The sequence below is a fragment of the Narcine bancroftii genome, chromosome 1 (genome assembly GCF_036971445.1).
Source record: "Narcine bancroftii isolate sNarBan1 chromosome 1, sNarBan1.hap1, whole genome shotgun sequence".
In the NCBI taxonomy this organism is placed as follows: domain Eukaryota; kingdom Metazoa; phylum Chordata; class Chondrichthyes; order Torpediniformes; family Narcinidae; genus Narcine; species Narcine bancroftii.
Genome location: NC_091469.1, coordinates 52,764,212 through 52,783,824, shown reverse-complemented (window position 1 = coordinate 52,783,824; position 19,613 = coordinate 52,764,212). Strand labels below are relative to the sequence as shown.

Below are 19,613 nucleotides of genomic sequence, written 5' to 3'. Positions count from 1 at the left end.
TTAGCACAAAAGTTGTTTGGCTTATTGGGTAATGAAACATCATAGCCATTTATGATGTTGTATTGCTTCATGTAGGATGTAACATCCTGCAATTCATGTTACTTCTGTCGAGTATCTGATTCTGTTTCTCGATTGCCTTGAAATTTCTGCTGCTAAGATAGCCTTCTGTTGGTCATTCCTGAACATTCTGTAGAGATATAGATCACCCGTCTTAACACCATTGACCTCACTAGGTTGCAAATCCTTTGATTCATCCTCTACTTTTGGGAACACTTAGTATGTGCACATTCATTAACATAGGTCCTGAAGAAGGTGGTGACAGCTGGGACATGCTCATTCAAGTTCGAGGACAAGTCCTTGAATTTGGCATCAAATATGCAAGGTGGCAGAGCAGCAACAGATGGACTTTCTGCAAGAAATGAGGAATTTTCTGGTTAACTACATTCCAATAAAGAAATACTCAAATAGGAATAACAATGTCACAACTGTGGCTGACACGAGAAGTCAAAACCAATGTAAAAGCAAAAGTGGGCATACAAGGAAGCAAAAATTAATGGGAAGATAGAGGATTGGGATATTTTCAAAATCTTGTAGAAGGTAACAAAAAAAATCATGGGGGTGGGGGAAGATTAAAGTAGGCTGACAGTCAAAGGATACAAAAAGCCTCAAGTACAAGTTGTATCTTGCCTGGCACTTTGGTCTGGCCACTCCCATCGTACAGCAAGCTTAATGTCTGTTCAGGCAACTACCAATCTCATATATGTCCACGTTTCTATAATTATTCAGTTACTGTGAGCAAGTCCGTAGCAATTTAGAAAGAGATCACTTGCTATCGGAAATTGTATACTGTACCCAAACTTATCTGACTGCCGTGCTCTCTTCCCACAGCCCTGTCGGTCCCCACACTGATCCACTGCTCCACTCTCTGGCCACAGCCCTGTATCAGTCCCTGCACTGATCCCTATTTGCAAATAAAAGTTTACAGGTACACTATAGTATTCCATAGAGCTTTGTGCAAACACCATCTTATGTACTTAGCAATGTCAATGTTGCATAAATGCCTAATTTCACAAAATGTATCATGGACATTAAGTAGTACATACCTCAGGACGGGACTTGAACCCTGGTCCTGATCACTGGTGCTGTAAAGGTGTTGTGATAATTATGTCCGCCTCCGCCCCACCCCCACCACAATATTTTTTCCTGGTTTAAGCTTTGTTCTACCTTTGATTATGCTTACATCGTGAATTCCTTTAGGGGTCAGTTTCTGTTTTCTGGCATTTTCTGTGGTCCAACAATAGCCAGGTCCCAATGTCACTGGATTAGAGGTATAACCTGTATATAAAAGTAAAAACAGATGAAAATAGATACAAGGCCATTATAAAATGATGCTGGAGAAATAATGGGAGACAAGGAGATAGCAGAGGAACTAAATGAGTATTTACTGTGGAATACATGAGCCTACCCAAATGTCAAAGGGTATCAGGGAAGTGAGTGCAGTTAATTATTCAGGGTAGAAGTACTCAAATCTAAATGGTCTAAGGGTAGATAAGTCTCCAGGACCAGATGGATTGCACCCTCAGGTTCCAAAATAAATAGCAGTAGTGATTGTGGTGACATTGGTAATGATCTTTCAGGAATCGATACATTCTAGTATGGTCCTGGAAAATCACAAATGTGACCCCATGATTCAAGAAGGGAGTGAAGCAGCAGAAAGGAAATTGTAGGCTAGCTATCCTGATGTCAGTGATGGAAAGATGTTGGAGTTGCTTGTCAAAGATGAGGTTACAGAGTATTTTGAGGCACATGACAAGATGGACCAAAGCCAGCATAATTCCCTGAAGGGAAAAATCTCGCTTGACAAACCTATTGGAATTCTTTGGGGGAAAAAAAGCCAAGCAGGCTGGATAAAGGAGATGCAATGGATGCTTGAATGCTATACATTTGGATTTTCAGAAGGCCTTTGAGAAGGTGCTGCACATAAGGCTACTTAGCAAGACATGGTATAAAAGGAAACATAATAGCGTGGGATGAGCATTGGCTGAGTGGCAAGAAGCATACAGGGATCTTATTCTGGTTGTCTGCCAGTGGCTGGTAGTGTTCCACTGCGGTCATTGTTGAGGCAGTATCTTTTTGTGTTGTATTAATGATTTGGATTACAGAATGAAATTTGCAGATAACACAAAGGTAGATGGAGAAGCAGTAGTGTTGAGGAAACTGAGAGGTTCCGGAAGGATTTAGACAGATTAGGAGAATGGGCAGAGCAGTGGCAAATGAAATACAATGTTGGAATGTATGGTCATACGTTTCGGTGGGGAAAAATAAATAGGCATGCTAGATGAAAATCGAAAATACTTGTATGCCAAGGGACCTGGGAGTCCTCATGCAGGACAGCCTGCATGGTAAACTTGGTTGTTAAGTCGATGGTGAAGAATGCAAATGCAATGCTGGCATTCATCTCCAGAGGAATAGAGTATAACAGTAAGGATGTGATTGTTGAAGCTTTGCAAGGCATATGTGAGACCTCAGAGTATTTTGAGAAATTTTGGGCTCCTCACTTAAGAAAAGATGTGCTGACGTTAGAGAGGGCTCAGAGAAGGTTCACAAAGATGATTCTGGGAATGAAAGGGTTATCAGATTTGGAGTGCTTGACCTGCTCTTGTTGGGATTTGAGAAAGCGGTTTGGGAGTGGAGAGAGAGAAGAAAGGTCCCAGAAACATTTTGAATGTTGAAAGGTGTGGACAAAGTAGATGAAGAAAGTTGGGATTTTTTTCTCCCACAGTGGGAAAATCTGGGACAAGAGGGCACAACTTCAGGATTGAAAGACACACACTTAAAATGGAGATGCAGAGGAATTTCCTCAGCCAGAGGGTGATAAATCTGTGGAATTTGTTGCCGGAGGTGGTTGTGGAGGCCAGTTTATTGGGTGTATTTAAGGCAGAGATTGACATGCTCTTGATTAGTCAGGATATCAAAGGTTATGGGGAGAAAGATGGGCAGTGGGGCTGAGTGGAGAAAATAGATTATCTCATGATTAAATGGTGGGGAAGACTCTGGGCTGAATAGCTTATTTCTGCTCCTTTGTCTTATTGTCCAGTCCACTGATTCAAAGCATCCTTACAGGTGCTCCTCCAACTCCCTTGTCCATATTTTTAACTCTACTACTGGTAGTTCTCTGTCTCTGGAGTGGAAGACATTGAAGATGGGGGGGGGGGGGGGGGGTCGCGTGGTACGTGAGAAGCTAAAGAATTTAGAGGAGATGTGCAGCTCTTTCTTACCCTCCACCTCCCCACTACACACCACAATGCTAGATGCTTGAATGGACTACCAGGAACTGTGCTGGAAGCAGATACAATGGTAGTTTTAAAAGGCTTCTGGATAAAAACATCAATGTGCTGGGAATGGAGAAATATAGATTATGTGCAGGTAGGCAGAGTTTTTAATTTGTCATGTCTATTGCAGTCATTATGGTCCAAAGGGCCTCTGCTGTTCTGTTCTCCTGCCACATTTTTAATTTCCTCATCTATTTGGGTTTCATTTGAGAGCCCCACTATTTGTATTTCTGCCATCCTCATTCTAGTTGTCTTCTAAATGAATTCTAACAATTTTAATCTTACCCTTTTGGCTTCTTTGCAACTCCCACTCCCAACTATCATCAAGCAGGCATCAAAACCTTTTCAGAAATCTGGTTATCCTCACTGACCCTCATTTGTCTCTCACCCCCAACTTGAAAGCCCTCAAAACACAGCCTGCCCATAACCTCCCTGAATTGTGGTTGCATGTTTCTCTGACCAACAATCACCAAGGGGATGAGCCTTCTGCTCCCTCAAGCATCATGATGTCACTTATTTCATCATTTTCCTTCTCTTGCAGTTTGATGTACATGTTCATTATAAATCTTTTTATTATCATTGTGTCTGTAATCACATATTCAAAGCTGCTTCCTTCTGGTAAGCTCAGTCTGTTTCCCAATTTATCCTTTAAGTAGGTTTTCAGTTGGTGGTATGCAAACATTGTACCATGAGTTAGTTATTCCATATTTGTACTTCATTTGTTCAAATGTTAATAAATTATTTCTCAAAAAACAATTTTCTATTTTTATTCCTTTTCTCTCCCATTCTCTAAAGGAAAGGTTATCTATTGTAAAAGGGATTAATTGATTTTGCGACAATAATGGTTTTGGTATTTTGCAATTTGTTTTTTCCTTTCTAAGTGATTCTTCTTCCATATATTGAGTAAATGATGCAGTACTGGTGAGCTTCTATATCGCACCAGCTTTTCATCCCACTTATAAAGTATATGTTCCAGTACCTTCTCCCCTATTTTATCTAGCTCATCTTAATCCAATCTGGTTTTTCTTTTGTCTGATTAAAAATCTGATAAATACCTTAATTGTGCTGCTCTAAAATAATTTTTAATGTTTGGTAACTGCAAACCACCTTGGTTGTACCTCTCTGTTAATTTATCTAACGCTATCCTTGGTTTCCCCCCTTTCCATAAAAATTTCCTTATTATTCTCTTTAGTTCATTGAAGAATTTCTCTGTTAAGGTAATTGGTAACAATTGAAATAAGTATTGCCTCCTTGGGAAGACATTCATTTTAATGCAATTTACCCTCCCTATCAACGTTAGTGGTAATTATTTCCAATGTTCTAAGTCTTCCTGTAATTTTTTTAATTAATGGCTGATAATTTAATTTGTACAGGTGTCTTAAATTATTATCTAATCTAATACCTAGGTATCGGATTGCTTGTGTTTGCCATTTAAATCGTGATTCTTTTTTAAATTCTGTATAATCTGCATTACTCATTGGTATCACTTCACTTTTATGATGAAATAAGCTATAAACCCAAACAAAAGTGGGAAAGAGATTTAAACATAAAGATAAAAAATGAAACATGGGAAAAGTTATCCTCTGGAACTATGAAGGATATAATAAACACGAGGTTATGCATGATACAGAATAATTGGTTATACAGGTTATATATCACACCCCAAAAGTTTAAAAAAAAAATGGGACCCAACATTATCAGACAGATGTTTTCGCTGTAAGAAGGAAATGGGAACAACAGTAGATGCAATTTGGGGATGTGAGAAACTGAAACATAACAGGGAGGGCTTGCCTCGGACCTCCATCCCCTAAAATGATAAAAAGACAAAATGACTTGATCCTGTGTATAAAAGTAGATGACACCATTTTGTTTTGGTTTTTTTTATTTTCATTGTGTGATGACATTGTTTAATGGGTTTATTGTATTGTATATGTTGAACGTTTAATGGGTTTGGAGGGGGGTGTGAAGGGGGGAGGGAAAGTAGGGGAAAAAAGGGGAGAAAATGCCACTGTGTATATTTAAGAGGGAAATGTTTGTATGTATTTTGATTGATATGGTTCACAGTGTGAAAAATTTTTAAAAAAATTAAAAAAGCATCATGATGTCTGATTGAACTCAGTAGCTCAACCAAGATGCTTCCAGTTGAAGGCTTGTATTGCAGATATGGTTCCTTGAGATCGTGACCCACAGATAGGCCACCTGATCTTCAATCTTGATCTGACCTGTGCAGCCAAGTGAATTAATACTTTATTTAAACTAATTGTTAAAACTCTGGTTTAAGTTGTTTCTTCAGCCTCATCAAGCCGCAATGCACCAAATTCTTAGTGCCAGTGTTTTTCAGACATATGTATAGAGATGTGTAGCAAGCATTGCTTTCAACTCTGTTCCCACACTATCCAAGCACACAAATTAAAGCACAAATACCCATCTGCACTATTTGGCTGTGTACTATTACTCTCTACCAAGTTTTTTTTTTAAAAGTTCAGTTTTGTCTTGACTAACGTGTTGTGCAACTTGCTGCTTTCTATGTTACTTGATCCCATTTAACAGACTGAACTGATGAACAGTTTTCCCAGCACTGCATTCACAATTCAAATGTATTATTGTAGCAGAACAGAATACTGTCTTTGATTTGTTTCTCTATTCTGACTCTTGCCATTCTCCAAGACTTTTTATAAAATTTTGAATGTTCAAACTGCTCTGAAATTCTCTGAAATAGTCTTGACCAAAAGTGACTGGGGTTGTCTGTACAGAGCAGAATCTCTTTGCATGTATCCTTTTTAATCCAGCATAAATCATGGAGAATGATTGCCTTACTATCTGCTTTTTGGACACTCTTTCTGGCATCAGGTCATGAAAATGAAACTTTTTTCTCTTTTTTGAAAATTTTATTTTTCAATTTTTCCAAGATTTTATCTGGGGGGGGAAAAAAACAATTATTTTAAGCATGTATACACTTTTAGTATAATTCACTTCTCAGATACAAACACTGTCAACTTGATTACAATTTCCTTCCCTCTCCCAAAACTGAAAATTAAACAACTAAAACAATTAAAGTGACAAACAGAAAAATGGTAAAAGAAAACCAGCATACTGCCAGTCTTTCTAATCTAGTTCCATTCTTTGAGGTGCCTCACTGGTGTTGTCTTTGTGTATTTTGTTTACTTTTTGGTGCTGTGGACTGTTGCTATAGATGTGCACCGAAGTTCTTTAGATAAGATTGCCATATTGTGGCAAAAGTATTATTTTTTTTCTTGTTATTTTCTCCATGGGCACACAGTTGTGCATCTCTGTGGTCCATCGTGCGATGAGCAGGGGGGAGTCGGACTGCCAGGTGATAGCAATACATTTTTGTTTGCTGCTGACAGGGCAATATCTACAAATTTAATTTGGAATTTAATGTTCTGTCCATGTCTTCTAGGTTTCCCAATAAATACAACTCTGGATCCAGTGGGAAGTCCGTTCCCATAATCCTAATTTATATATTAGATAATTCCAACCAAAAGGGTCTCACCTTCGCACAGATCCATGTGAAGTGTATAAAGTTACCAATTTCTAACCCAAACTTGAAGCATATTTCTGATATCTCTGATTTTCCTTTATGTAATTTTTGTGGTGTAAGAAATTAAATTGTAAACAGTCTTAGTCTGGTGTTGATCACCGATGTTACACTTTTCCTACATGGATCTGACCAACACTTCATCATTGTTCCAAAGTCTGACTCCCACCTCTCCCTTGATCTTTGCAGGTCCAGCTTTGGGGTCTCAAAGTACATTCTGGATATAAATTTAGGAGCGCCTCCCAATCGAAGTAGCCCTTCCACCTCATTCCCTTCAGGTGGGGTCATGGTAGGGCCCCATTTTTCCTTCTGGAAGGATCTTGACTGTAAAAAGTAGTGAAGGGTTCCATTAGGCCTCAGTTGTTTGAAGGATGGGAGCTGTCTATTTCCATAGCAGTCCTCAATAGTTCAGATCCCCTTTTAGTGCCAAATAACCAGAATTTTGTGACCTAAATTCATAGGCATTAGTGTGCTTTTGACAATATTACAATCTCTTTACCAATAAAATTATTAATTTCCTTCTATATTTTTATCCAGATGTTTTAGGATGGGGGTTATCTGTTCTTATTAATTTGGTATTTGTTTTGTAAATGAAATCTTTCACTACTCTCTCCCCCATGTTATGTAATCCTATGTTAATTCACTTTGGTGGTTCACCTTCAAATAAAAATGCGAGGAACCTCGACTGGGCTGCGTAGTAATATTTCCTAAAATTGGGTAATTGTAGCACCCCTCCCCCGCAATTTATAATCCCACATCAATTTTGATGTAGATTCTGGAGACTTTGCTATTCCACAGGAAAGTTCTTATGCTGCCATTTATTTTAAAAAAAAATTGTACTAGATAAATAGGAATGGATTGAAATAAATATTGTAATCTCAGCAACACCTTCATTTTGATACAGTTTACCCTACCCATCACTTTGATGGGCAGGGTTCTCCATCTGTTTAAATAGTCTTCAATCTTTTCAAGGATAGGGGTATAGTTGACTTTGTATAAGTCTCCCAAATCTCTGTTATTATCACTAAGTATTTAAAAATATCTGATTGCCACTTGAAGTGGCTCCACTTTTTAATAGTCCAAATCAATAGGCCATAATCCTACTTCTTTCCAAATTTACCTTGTATCCAGAGATTATGCCATCATGTTCCAGGGTGGCCTGCAATTTGGGCGATGACTCAGCTGGTTCCATCAAGTATAATAGCATTATCGTCTGCGAATAGGTTTATTTTGTTCATCTTGGCCCACCGTGAATCCTTCCCTGTAAATCAGAATAGTCACAGAAACAAACAAAAATAGATGACTTCCTGAACTGAATTGAGCTGCGGAGATTGAACCAGGACCAGATGAATTTTAGTGACCCCCCCCCCCTCACTAGGGAGGAAATTGAAAAAGCTTTTGGACTGTTACAAGCTAATAAGTCTCTGGGGAGGACAGTTTCCTGCTTGAGTTTTACAAAAATTGTAAATATTTGTTGATGCCACTCATGATGGGTGTGGTTAATCAAGTGACAGAGGCTTAGACTCTCCTGGACACCTTTTCAACAGCAATAACTATGGTGCTACCTAAGAAGAATAAAGATGTGCTTTAAAAAAAAAGCCTGCGTCTTGCAGACCCATCTCACTATTAAATACAAATTACAAGGTAATAGCCAAAGCACTAACTGAGAGATTGGGCCAATATCTCCCAAAATTAATAAATCTGAACCAAGCAGGTTTTATAGACATGCTGTTGACAACTTGAAGATTATTGAATATAATGCATTTGGCACAATCCAGAGAACATCTGTGTAGCAATATCTTTGGATTCAGGAAAGCCCTTTGATAGATTGGAATGGCCTTATCTATTTAAAGTAATGGAGAAATTTGGTCTGAGGCAAACCTATATTAATGGGGTAAAAACACTATTCTAAACTGCAAGCAGGGATCATAACAAATGGCCAAATTTTGTTGACATTCCCCTTCAGTAGATCTTGGAAGCAGAGTTGTCCACTGTCTCCAGAGCCGTTTGTATAAGCTTTGAATTATTAGCAGAATATATTAGGAGTGACCCACACAAAATTAAACTAGCTACTTACTCCAGAGATGTTGCCTGCCACAGAGTATTTTAAACTTTATTTTTTGACTCTTAATTTTAATTTGCCCACATGTTGATGTAAATTTTACACAACTTAATTTGATGGCCTTTGCAAGAACAAAAATTAAAAAATAAATACCAAAACAGTGGAAAATTTCACAATCTGATGCTTTCAATCCAGAAAATGCTCCAAAAAACTGACTTTACCAGTGGGAGATTAAAGGAAAATGAAGCTGATGGCTGAGAATTTGCGAAATACTTTAAGTTGTAGAAAACAGGTTAAAGTTTTTTATTAATGGCAGTGGAAAAGGTGAGTAAAATAGTTTGTTCCACCATTTTTGACAAAGCAGGGCCTGCTCCATTAAGCTAAACACAATCTGCTGGAGGATCTCTGTCAACCATTTTTCTCCTACTGTTCTTCAACCTGCTGAATTCCTCCAGCAGTTTATTTAGCTTCAGATTCCAGTATTGCAATTCCCTGTGCAACTCCAACCTACCCCCTTAAGGTTTGGGTAGACAGACTGTAAATGAGCTGGGTGGGACAAATGCAAATGAATGGTCAGGAAACTAGAACTCAACTGGGAAGTTGGCGTTTGAATGCAAATTTGATTGTGGTTGTATTCAAGTAAAAACATGTAGGATTGAAAGTATCATGTATTTTTAGGTTTCTATTTTAAATGCATTAATAAATGCCCCATGTGCAAATTACTCTTGGGATGCAGCATTTAAAAATGAACTCCCTTCTCTGAATCAGTGGTTTATACCTCTGGATATTGCAGTAATAATAATAATAACAATTACAGCACGGAAACAGGCCATTAGGCCCTTCTAGTCCGCACCGAACCAAACACCCCTTTCTAATCCCACCTCCCTGCACAATGCCCATAACCCTCCATCTTCCTCTCATCCATATACCTGTCCAACCTTTTCTTAAATAATACAATTGACTCCGCCGCCACTATTTCTCCCGGAAGATCATTCCACACAGCTACCACTCTCTGAGTAAAGAAGTTCCCCCTCATGTTACCTCTAAACCTCTGCCCCTTAATTCTTAACTCATGTCCTCTTGTTTTAATCTTTCCTCCTCTTAACGGAAATAGTCTATCCACATCCACTCTGTCTATCCCTTTCATAATCTTAAATACTTCTATCAAATCCCCTCTCAACCTTCTACACTCCAAAGAATAAAGACCCAATCTGTCCAATCTCTCCCCATACTCCAGATGCTTAAACCCAGGCAACATTCTGGTAAACCTTCTCTGCACTCTCTCCACTCTGTTTATATCCTTCCTATAATTAGGCGACCAGAACTGCACACAGAACTCCAAATTAGGCCGCACCAACGTCTTATACAATCTCAACATCACCTCCCAACTCCTATATTCCATGCAATGATTGATAAAGGCCAGCATACTAAAAGCCTTCTTCACCACCCTATTCACGTGAGTTTCTACCTTCAGGGAACGATGTACCGTCACTCCTAAATCTTTCTGCTCTTCTGTATTCCTCAATGCTCTCCCATTTACCACATATGTCCTATTCTGATTCTTCTTACCAAAATGAAGCACCTCACACTTATCAGCATTAAATTCCATCTGCCATTTTTCAGCCCACTTTTCTAAGCAGCCCAAATCCCTCTGCAATCCTAGAAAACCTTCTTCATTATCCACTATTCCACCTATCTTAGTATCGTCTGCATATTTACTAATCCAATTCACCACCCCATCATCTAGATCATTAATGTATATAACGAACAACAATGGGCCCAATACAGATCCTTGAGGCACACCACTGGTCACCGGCCTCCAACCTGACAGACAATTATCCACTACCACTCTCTGGCCTCTCCCTTTCAGCCAATGTTCAATCCATTTGACTATCTCAAAATTTATACCTAAAGACTGCACCTTCCTAACTAACCTTCCATGTGGTACCTTATCGAAGGCCTTACTGAAGTCCATATAGACAACATCCACTGCGCTACCCTCATCCACATTCCTAGTCACCTCTTCAAAAAATTCAATCAGATTGGTCAAACATGACCTTCCTCCCACAAATCCATGTTGAGTACTCCTGATCAGACCCTGTCTATCCAGATGTTTATAAGTACTATCTCTAAGAATTTTCTCCATTAATTTACCTACCACAGACGTCAAACTTACAGGCCGATAGTTGCCAGGCTTCCTCCTTGAACCCTTTTTAAATAACGGAACCACATGCGCAATGCGCCAATCCTCCGGCACTATCCCCATATCTAATGACATTCGAAAAATTACCGCCAGAGCCTCTGCTATTTCCTCCTTCACTTCTCTCAATGTCCTGGGGAAGATCCCGTCTGGTCCTGGAGACTTATCCACCTTTATATTCTTCAAAAGCCTTAAAACTACACCTTTTGTAATCTCTATATTCCCCATATTTACCCAATTTGCTTTTTTTATCCCACATCTCCCAATATCCTTCTCCTTAGTGAATACCGAAGAAAAGAAACTGTTCAATATCTCCCCCATTTCTCTAGGTTCCACACACAGTTTTCCACTCTGATTTTCTAAGGGACCAATTTTGTCTCTAGCTTTCCTCTTACCATTAACATATTTGTAGAACTCTTTTGGATTTGTTTTCACCCTGCTTGCCATAGTTTTCTCGTACCTTCTTTTAGCTTTCCTAATTCCTCTCTTAAGATTCCTCTTACATTCAATGTATCTTTCAAACATCTCCTTAACTCCATGCTTCTTATATCTAATGTACGCCTCCCTTTTTCTTCGAACCAAGTTTCCAATATTCCTTGAAAACCACGGCTCTCTCAAACCTTTTGCCCCTCCTTTTAACCTAACAGGAACATAAAGCTTTTGCACTCTCAAAATCTGATCTTTAAAAGACTTCCATCTCTCTACTACATCCTGCCCATAAAACAAATTGTCCCAATGCACACCCTGCAAGTCCTTTCGCATCTCCTCAAATCTAGCTTTTCCCCAATCAAAAACCTCAATCCTTGGCCCTGATTTCTCTCTTTCCATAATGACATTGAAGCTGATGGCATTATGATCACTGGACCCGAAGTGCTCGCCAACACTAACCTCCGTCACTTGACCCATCCCATTTGCCAACAGTAGATCTAACACTGCTCCTTCTCTGGTCGGCACCTCTACATATTGTTGTAAAAAACTATCTTGCACACATTTCACAAACTCTAACCCATCCATTCCTTTCACAGAATGTGTTTCCCAATCTATATGTGGAAAATTAAAATCTCCCATAATTACAACCCTGTGCTTATCACAAATATCTACTATCTCCCTACAGATTTGCTCCTCTAGGCCTCGGTCCCCTCCGGGTGGTCTATAATACACCCCTACAAGTATAACCTCTCCTTTCCTACTCCTCAGTTCCACCCAAATAGCCTCCGTGGATGTGCCCTCTAATCTATCCTTCCTAGGCACCGCTGTAATATTTTCCCTGACAAGCAATGCAACCCCACCTCCTCTTGCCCCTCCGACTCTATCACACCTAAAACAACGAAACCCAGGGATATTCAGTTGCCAATCACATCCCTCCTGCAACCATGTCTCACTAATCGCTACCACATCATACTTCCAAGTATCAATCCACACCTTCAGCTCATCCACCTTTTTTACAATACTCCTGGCATTAAAATATATGAATTTCAGGGATTTCCCATTTTTTAATCCCTGTTTTCCCTCATCTTTAAGAACAACATTATTTACTTTTCCTGACAATTGCCCTTCATCTTCTTCCAGAGCATTTCCCTTCTCTATCACCTGCCCATCCATATTCAAATACTTACTACAAACTTTCATTGTTTTCATTCTAACCTTCTCCTTACTGCTCTGTACTATTTTGTTCCCTCCCCCCAACCATTCTAGTTTAAAGGATCCTGAGTAGCCCTAGCAAATACCTCTGCCAGGATTCTGGTCCCCCTGGGATTTAAGTGTAACCCGTCCTTACTATACAGGTCACATCTCCCCCAAAAAAGGTCCCAGTTATCCAGAAACTTAAAACCCTGCCCCTTACTCCACCCCTTCAGCCACGTGTTAATCCTCCACCTCATCCTATTTCTATTCACACTGTCACGTGGCACAGGGAGTAATCCAGAGATTACCCCCTTTGCGGTCCTTCTTTTTAACTCCCTACCTAACTGCCTGTACTCACTTTTTAGGACCTCTTCTCTAATTCTCCCTATGTCATTGGTACCTACATGTACCACGACCTCTGGCTCCTGTCCCTCCCACTTTAGGATATCTGGGACACGAGCAGCAACATCTCGGACCCTGGCACCAGGGAGGCAAACCACCATCCGGTTCTCCTTGCTGCGTCCGCAGAATCCCCTATCCGTCCTCTTAACTATGGAGTCTCCTACCACAATTGCCCTCCTCTTCCTTTCCCTCCCTTTCTGAGCTACAGGGGCCGACCTCGTGCCGGAGGCACAGCCACTGTCACTCCCCCCAACCTTGATGTCCCCCTCAACAGTGCTCAAAGAGGCGTACTTATTGCTGAGGGTTACATTCACAGGGCTCGTCTCTGGCACCTTACGTTCTTTTGTCCCTCTCCTAACAGTTACCCACCTTTCATCCTCCCGTGGCCCTGGCGTGACCACCTGGCTGTAACTCCTGTCTATGACTACCTCTGTTTCCCTAACCAGCCTGAGGTCATCGAGCTGCAGCTCTAGTTCCCTAACACGGTCCCTGACAATCTGCAACTCGACACACCTAGTGCAGATATGGACATCCGGGAGTCTGGAAGACTCCAGGACCTCCCACATCCGGCACTCCCGACAACACACAGCCTTAACACTCATCCCTTACCCCAATGAAGTAGTAATAAAGACTATCTTAGCTTTCTCTCCGCCTGCTTTCTTAACTATTTTGTTGGATCCCATGGTGTCATAATCAATATTAATCTTGTTCAACAATACCAGAATGTTAATCCTTCCTACTGTTTGAGCCTTGCTATGTGAAAATGGCCCTGGTGGGGAGAGGGAATGGTGTGTGACCAAAAAAATCCATTCCACTGTAACGCTTAGACTGAAATAAGTATGTGTTTACAAAACTAGGAATCCTAACAAGATTTTAATAAATTTCTATGTTTGATTATGCAAGAGAATACATTTAAATATACTCATAATATCTTTAAACCTTTTTGGAGCCAGTTATTAGTTTAACCCATGTTAAGTAAAATTAAAGGATTGGCTTTGATTTCAGTTTAAATTCTGATTTGGGGCTGAGGAAATCTAGTCTAACATTTGTTAATGCTTGATCAAGATATTGCTGGATTTTTTTCAAGTTTGTATACAAAATAGTCCATTGAATTTTTATTCCTATATTTGAGAAGTTCTTTTATTGTATGGAATTATCTAGGTTCAGATTTCACCTTATTCTGCCATTAACTTGTTTCACATCTAAAATTGAATCTGAAATTAAGAATACTGAAATACTCCATATGCTAGTCAGTACCTGTTTGTCATTCTGGGTCAGTAATCTTTTGGAATTGAGAAGTCTGTTATTTCTCTGCTCCACAGATGCTGCTTAGTTTCTGAATTCTGTTTCTATTGAAGTAGAGGTGATTGCAGAAATGTTAACCCTTGTAGATTGAGTTAAACAATTTGTAATTGCTTGTTCCACAAATTGTAGCCTCCATTGTTGATGCTGGTAATCTTCACACACTACCAGAAGAAATGATACTAATCAAAGTTCGAGCAGCTCTAAGTCTGATCGCGGCTCAATGAATTTTGAAGACCTATAAAAAGAAGTGTGTGGTTTCACAAGATCTGTTCGTTAGTTGCAGCATTGGCTTACACCTGAAATTCAAAAGATACTTGTACATTATGTTCCATTGTTAAATGATGGATATATCATTTACATGATTTTAACTCTTAATTTCCTCCATAGATGAAGTTGAATGAGGATTTCTTTACAGCATTTGTATTAATAAATTTTAGATGTACAGGGTTCCTGCTGTCTTTCCCATGATGAGCAATAATATTACATCAGTTTATTTAACTTAAATTTTATCTTTTAATGCAGTTACCAGCTGTAAAAACTTAGTCAAAAAGCTGGAAAGGAATGGATCAGCATTTCAAAAGCTTTTTTAAATACAAAAGCTACATGGGTTACCTTAAGATGCTGACCACACTGCATTTCTAGAGCATTTCATTTTTTTTTTGTTGCTTTCTTTGATATGCAAAATCATCTGAAATAAATGTATGTTGAGACTTGCTGTAACTTTGGTTGTTATGTAAAGTTTTAACATTATTTTCTTCAGGTTTCTTATGCTCGCCCCAGCTCTGCTTCCATCAGAGATGCAAATTTGTATGTCAGTGGGCTCCCAAAAACTATGTCCCAAAAAGAACTGGAGCAGCTTTTCACCCAATACGGACGAATAATTACCTCCAGGATTCTTGTGGACCAGGTTACTGGTAAGTATGTGCCCATTTCTATACCTATTTTAAGGCTGCCAGGTTGTGAAATTCCTCAAATGTTGATAACTTGCCTCCAGAACCTGTCAAAGATTGAGAGATGTGAGCCAGAAAATTTAATTTTCTGCTGGAATTATTCATAAATATGTATGGGCAAAAATAGATTTAAGAGCGCTCACTGACGAGTCACTTCCCTCCCGAGAGGTGCAGTCTTAAACTATACTTTCATGCATGGTGAACTAATAAATTTAAAGGTTCCAGTCTTCTGCACTGCTGGAGAAGATGGAGTTGTAATCTTTATTGTGTTACTAATTTTTAACATTTAAATTTGGCAGAAATGTAAAGCTAAAGTAAAACATTCAGATCTGGCATTTAAATTGTTTTAAGCCACTGGTACTTTGAAAATGGAACTATTCATGCTATTAGTAGTAAGTCTGGATAGCAGATGTGTAACTGGCGTCTCCAGAATATGGATCACTATTGGGAGAATAAACTATTTGCGTTCTGCAATGGACAGGAACATTGTTCACATTTTAGCTGATTTTTAAAATATATGTAGATTTTTTTAACTGAAGATATTTCAGGTTAAAATCCCGTTGCTGTTGGACTTTAATTGGATAACTGTGGTTTGAATATTGATAACTACACTCAAACTGATTGGATTCCCTTCATACTGATACATAATTTCATAAGGAGTTAATTTTGAAGCTAAATTCCTCCTAATGTGGAACAATTTCTTCTACCTACCGCACTCTCTTTTCAAGTGGTCAATCTCTGGGCTGCTCATATGGTTTGTTTCCAGAGGCTTATTCATACCAAATGTATTTTTCCTATCCTGAGGAATACATTTGTATTGCTAATCTAAAACATGCTCTCTTAAATGCTTTTTGATTTTGTTCATCAATTATCAATATTAGTGTGAAGAAAAACAAACCAATTTCAGTAAATTTCTACATGGAAGCAGCAAAAGGAAGAAATTTGTTGACCTGCCATGGAGGATGTTGAGTCATATTAGAATACCATAGGTTCATTTGGTACATATATGAATCCAAACATCTTTGGTGGAGGCCTTGCTTCTCATTTGTATTGAATGCCTTAATTTGTCGATGGCAAATGTCCATGATTTCTCTATTAGATGTGCACCTTGCTGAATCTTGTTAATCTGGCTTTGGCCTCTAATGCAAATGCATTTTGCTTGAATCTTGAATGCCTTAAATGCTCTACTTCAATCTTCATTGGCACTGACACTTAGAGAAATTAGCTGAGGCGATGAATAACATGAAATGCATACAAGTGCATACCTTAACATGGGATATTAGTTATGAAGGGTTATTTTGGCCTTCAGTTGCTGTTAATAATTTCTCAGTGATATGAAGTTTGAAATGTGCATGAGTCAGTAATGTTGGATGAGGTGTAAAAGACTCTAGACAGTTGTTTTTAAAAAGTTGACTTTACATGTCTTTGAAACCTTTGAGATTCTCAATGTACAAGAAGGATTGAGGATTTTTTTTAAATCAGCGAAGCAAAAAGTAGCAAAGACTTGGGCAGGTGTTTTGCATGAAGTTACTGTTGGAATGTCCAGACTTTGCAGGATTGTCATATTATCTAGAGTATCGGATGTTGCTCTCCCTTATTTTTTAAGTTGGATTTTAGAGATTTTAGACTAATAAATTCTCCAGTGAACTCTAGGTTTTGGGGAATGAGGCTGTGATGAGTCTTGGGAAATATGGGAGCTGGCAAGTTTCAGAGTTTGGGAAACATCAGCTGATGAGGCAGATACTGAATCATCAGGATTTGCATATTCTTTTTTCTTTCTTTCTTTGGCTTGGCTTCGCGGACGAAGATTTATGGAGGGGGTAAAAAGTCCACGTCAGCTGCAGGCTCGTTTGTGGCTGACCAGTCCGATGCGGGACAGGCAGACACGATTGCAGCGGTTGCAAGGGAAAATTGGTTGGTTGGGGTTGGGTGTTGGGTTTTTCCTCCTTTGCCTTTTGTCAGTGAGGTGGGCTCTGCGGTCTTCTTCAAAGGAGGCTGCTGCCCGCCAAACTGTGAGGCGCCAAGATGCACGGTTTGAGGCGTTATCAGCCCACTGGCGGTGGTCAATGTGGCAGGCACCAAGAGATTTCTTTAGGCAGTCCTTGTACCTTTTCTTTGGTGCACCTCTGTCACGGTGGCTAGTGGAGAGCTCGCCATATAATACGATCTTGGGAAGGCGATGGTCCTCCATTCTGGAGACGTGACCCATCCAGCGCAGCTGGATCTTCAGCAGCGTGGACTCGATGCTGTCGACCTCTGCCATCTCGAGTACCTCGACGTTAGGGGTGTGAGCGCTCCAATGGATGTTGAGGATGGAGCGGAGACAACGCTGGTGGAAGCGTTCTAGGAGCCGTAGGTGGTGCCGGTAGAGGACCCATGATTCGGAGCCGAACAGGAGTGTGGGTATGACAACGGCTCTGTATACGCTTATCTTTGTGAGGTTTTTCAGTTGGTTGTTTTTCCAGACTCTTTTGTGTAGTCTTCCAAAGGCGCTATTTGCCTTGGCGAGTCTGTTGTCTATCTCATTGTCGATCCTTGCATCTGATGAAATGGTGCAGCCGAGATAGGTAAACTGGTTGACCGTTTTGAGTTTTGTGTGCCCGATGGAGATGTGGGGGGGCTGGTAGTCATGGTGGGGAGCTGGCTGATGGAGGACCTCAGTTTTCTTCAGGCTGACTTCCAGGCCAAACATTTTGGCAGTTTCCGCAAAGCAGGACGTCAAGCGCTGAAGAGCTGGCTATTAATGGATTTTTGTAGTTTTACTGCATTCAGTTTTATTGCTGAAGATGGATACAGTTTGAGCAAACCTTGATGTTACTGCTTTTACTGATCCATTTCATGTCCAGTGAATTTTACTATCTAATGAAATCTTTGCAGAATTGCTGTTTGATTCCTTTGCAGGTGAATATTTTATGCTTTTAGAATATACTTGTGTGTGTATTTGCATATGGGATTTCTTTAATAATCTTTTGTTGCCACCTTTAAATTATTTGCAAAGGCCACAGTTTCTTGAACCCATCTTAAAAATAAATGGTGCAGTTTGTCTTTATTAATTTTGTTCTCTGAATGCCACCTTCATTATGTTCAGTGACCTGGATAAATTACCCCTCATTTCATGATTTGGAAAGTCTTATTGAATGACATTTAAAATTTACTTGACCTTTATGAATTGCCATTTTCCAAGTAAGTCTGCTGACAGAATTTGTTGGAGATCGAGATAAATACACTAGCCATGTGAATTCTGAATTGTATTGCAAGAACGATGACTTTACTAATAAATAGTGGAATGAGTTGGTCATAATGTACAGCAGCTAATCGCGACCCTTTGTTTTATAAACTTTGACTTCCTTGGGTCTCTGCTCAAAGCATGTGGGCCCCCTTCCCTGTGAAGCACTCAAGTTTAGTTAGATTCCATACTTGTATACCTTTGGGGGTGGAGGCTAGTGTGGGGGCTCCTTATTAAGGATTTTCACCCATAGCCCCCTTTAAATTTGCTGTGGCCCCCAAGGGGACTGTACGGCCCTTGATGAGGATGGCTGATGTACTGCACAGAAATGGGCACCACTGCCTAATTTTTCCATGTTGAACAAATTGTTTACCTGGGCGAGACCCATTTGTTTGCATTTGGCTTTTATCCCTCTATTATGTTCCTGTCCATGTCTAAATATATTTCAATTCTGATAATAGTATCAGCTCTATTGCTTCCTCTCATAGCTGGTTCCATTTATCCACCAGACTGTGGGAAGTTTTTCCTTGGCTCCCTTTTTAAAAACGTTCCCCTGTACTCTTTTAATTTTGGATTCCCCTAACCTGAATAGAAGACTACTTATCTATTCCCCTCATTATTTGATATACATCTATAATTTAGTCTGCATTCCAGGGAGAAAAGTTCCCAGCCTATTGATTGTCACTTTGTAACTCGTGTCCTCGAGTCCTGATAACATCCAAGAGAGTCTTTTCTGCATTCTCTCTGGCATAATAGCATCTTTCCTTCAGCTAAGCAACCACAACTGTGCCCAGTACTTCAAGTATAGTTGCACAAATGTCTTCTATTGTGATGATATGACCCAACTCCTGTACTCAATGCCATGACTGATGAAAGCAACCTGCCGAATGCTACCTTAACCACCATTTTCAGGAACTCTGCACCTGTCCCCTTAGATTTCTCTTCTACAACACT

The 19,613-nt window shown here is 39.7% G+C and overlaps 1 protein-coding gene across 1 annotated transcript in view; it reads left to right on the top strand.

Annotated features, from left to right (window-relative positions):
- LOC138758287 (ELAV-like protein 2) overlaps nucleotides 1–19,613 on the top strand; it is a 136,447-nt gene that overhangs the window by 69,225 nt on the left and 47,609 nt on the right. Inside the window, exon 5 of the mRNA XM_069926992.1 lies at nucleotides 15,244–15,397. Within this exon, the coding sequence (XP_069783093.1) occupies nucleotides 15,244–15,397 (154 nt within the window). The remainder of the gene's footprint in view (nucleotides 1–15,243; nucleotides 15,398–19,613) is intronic.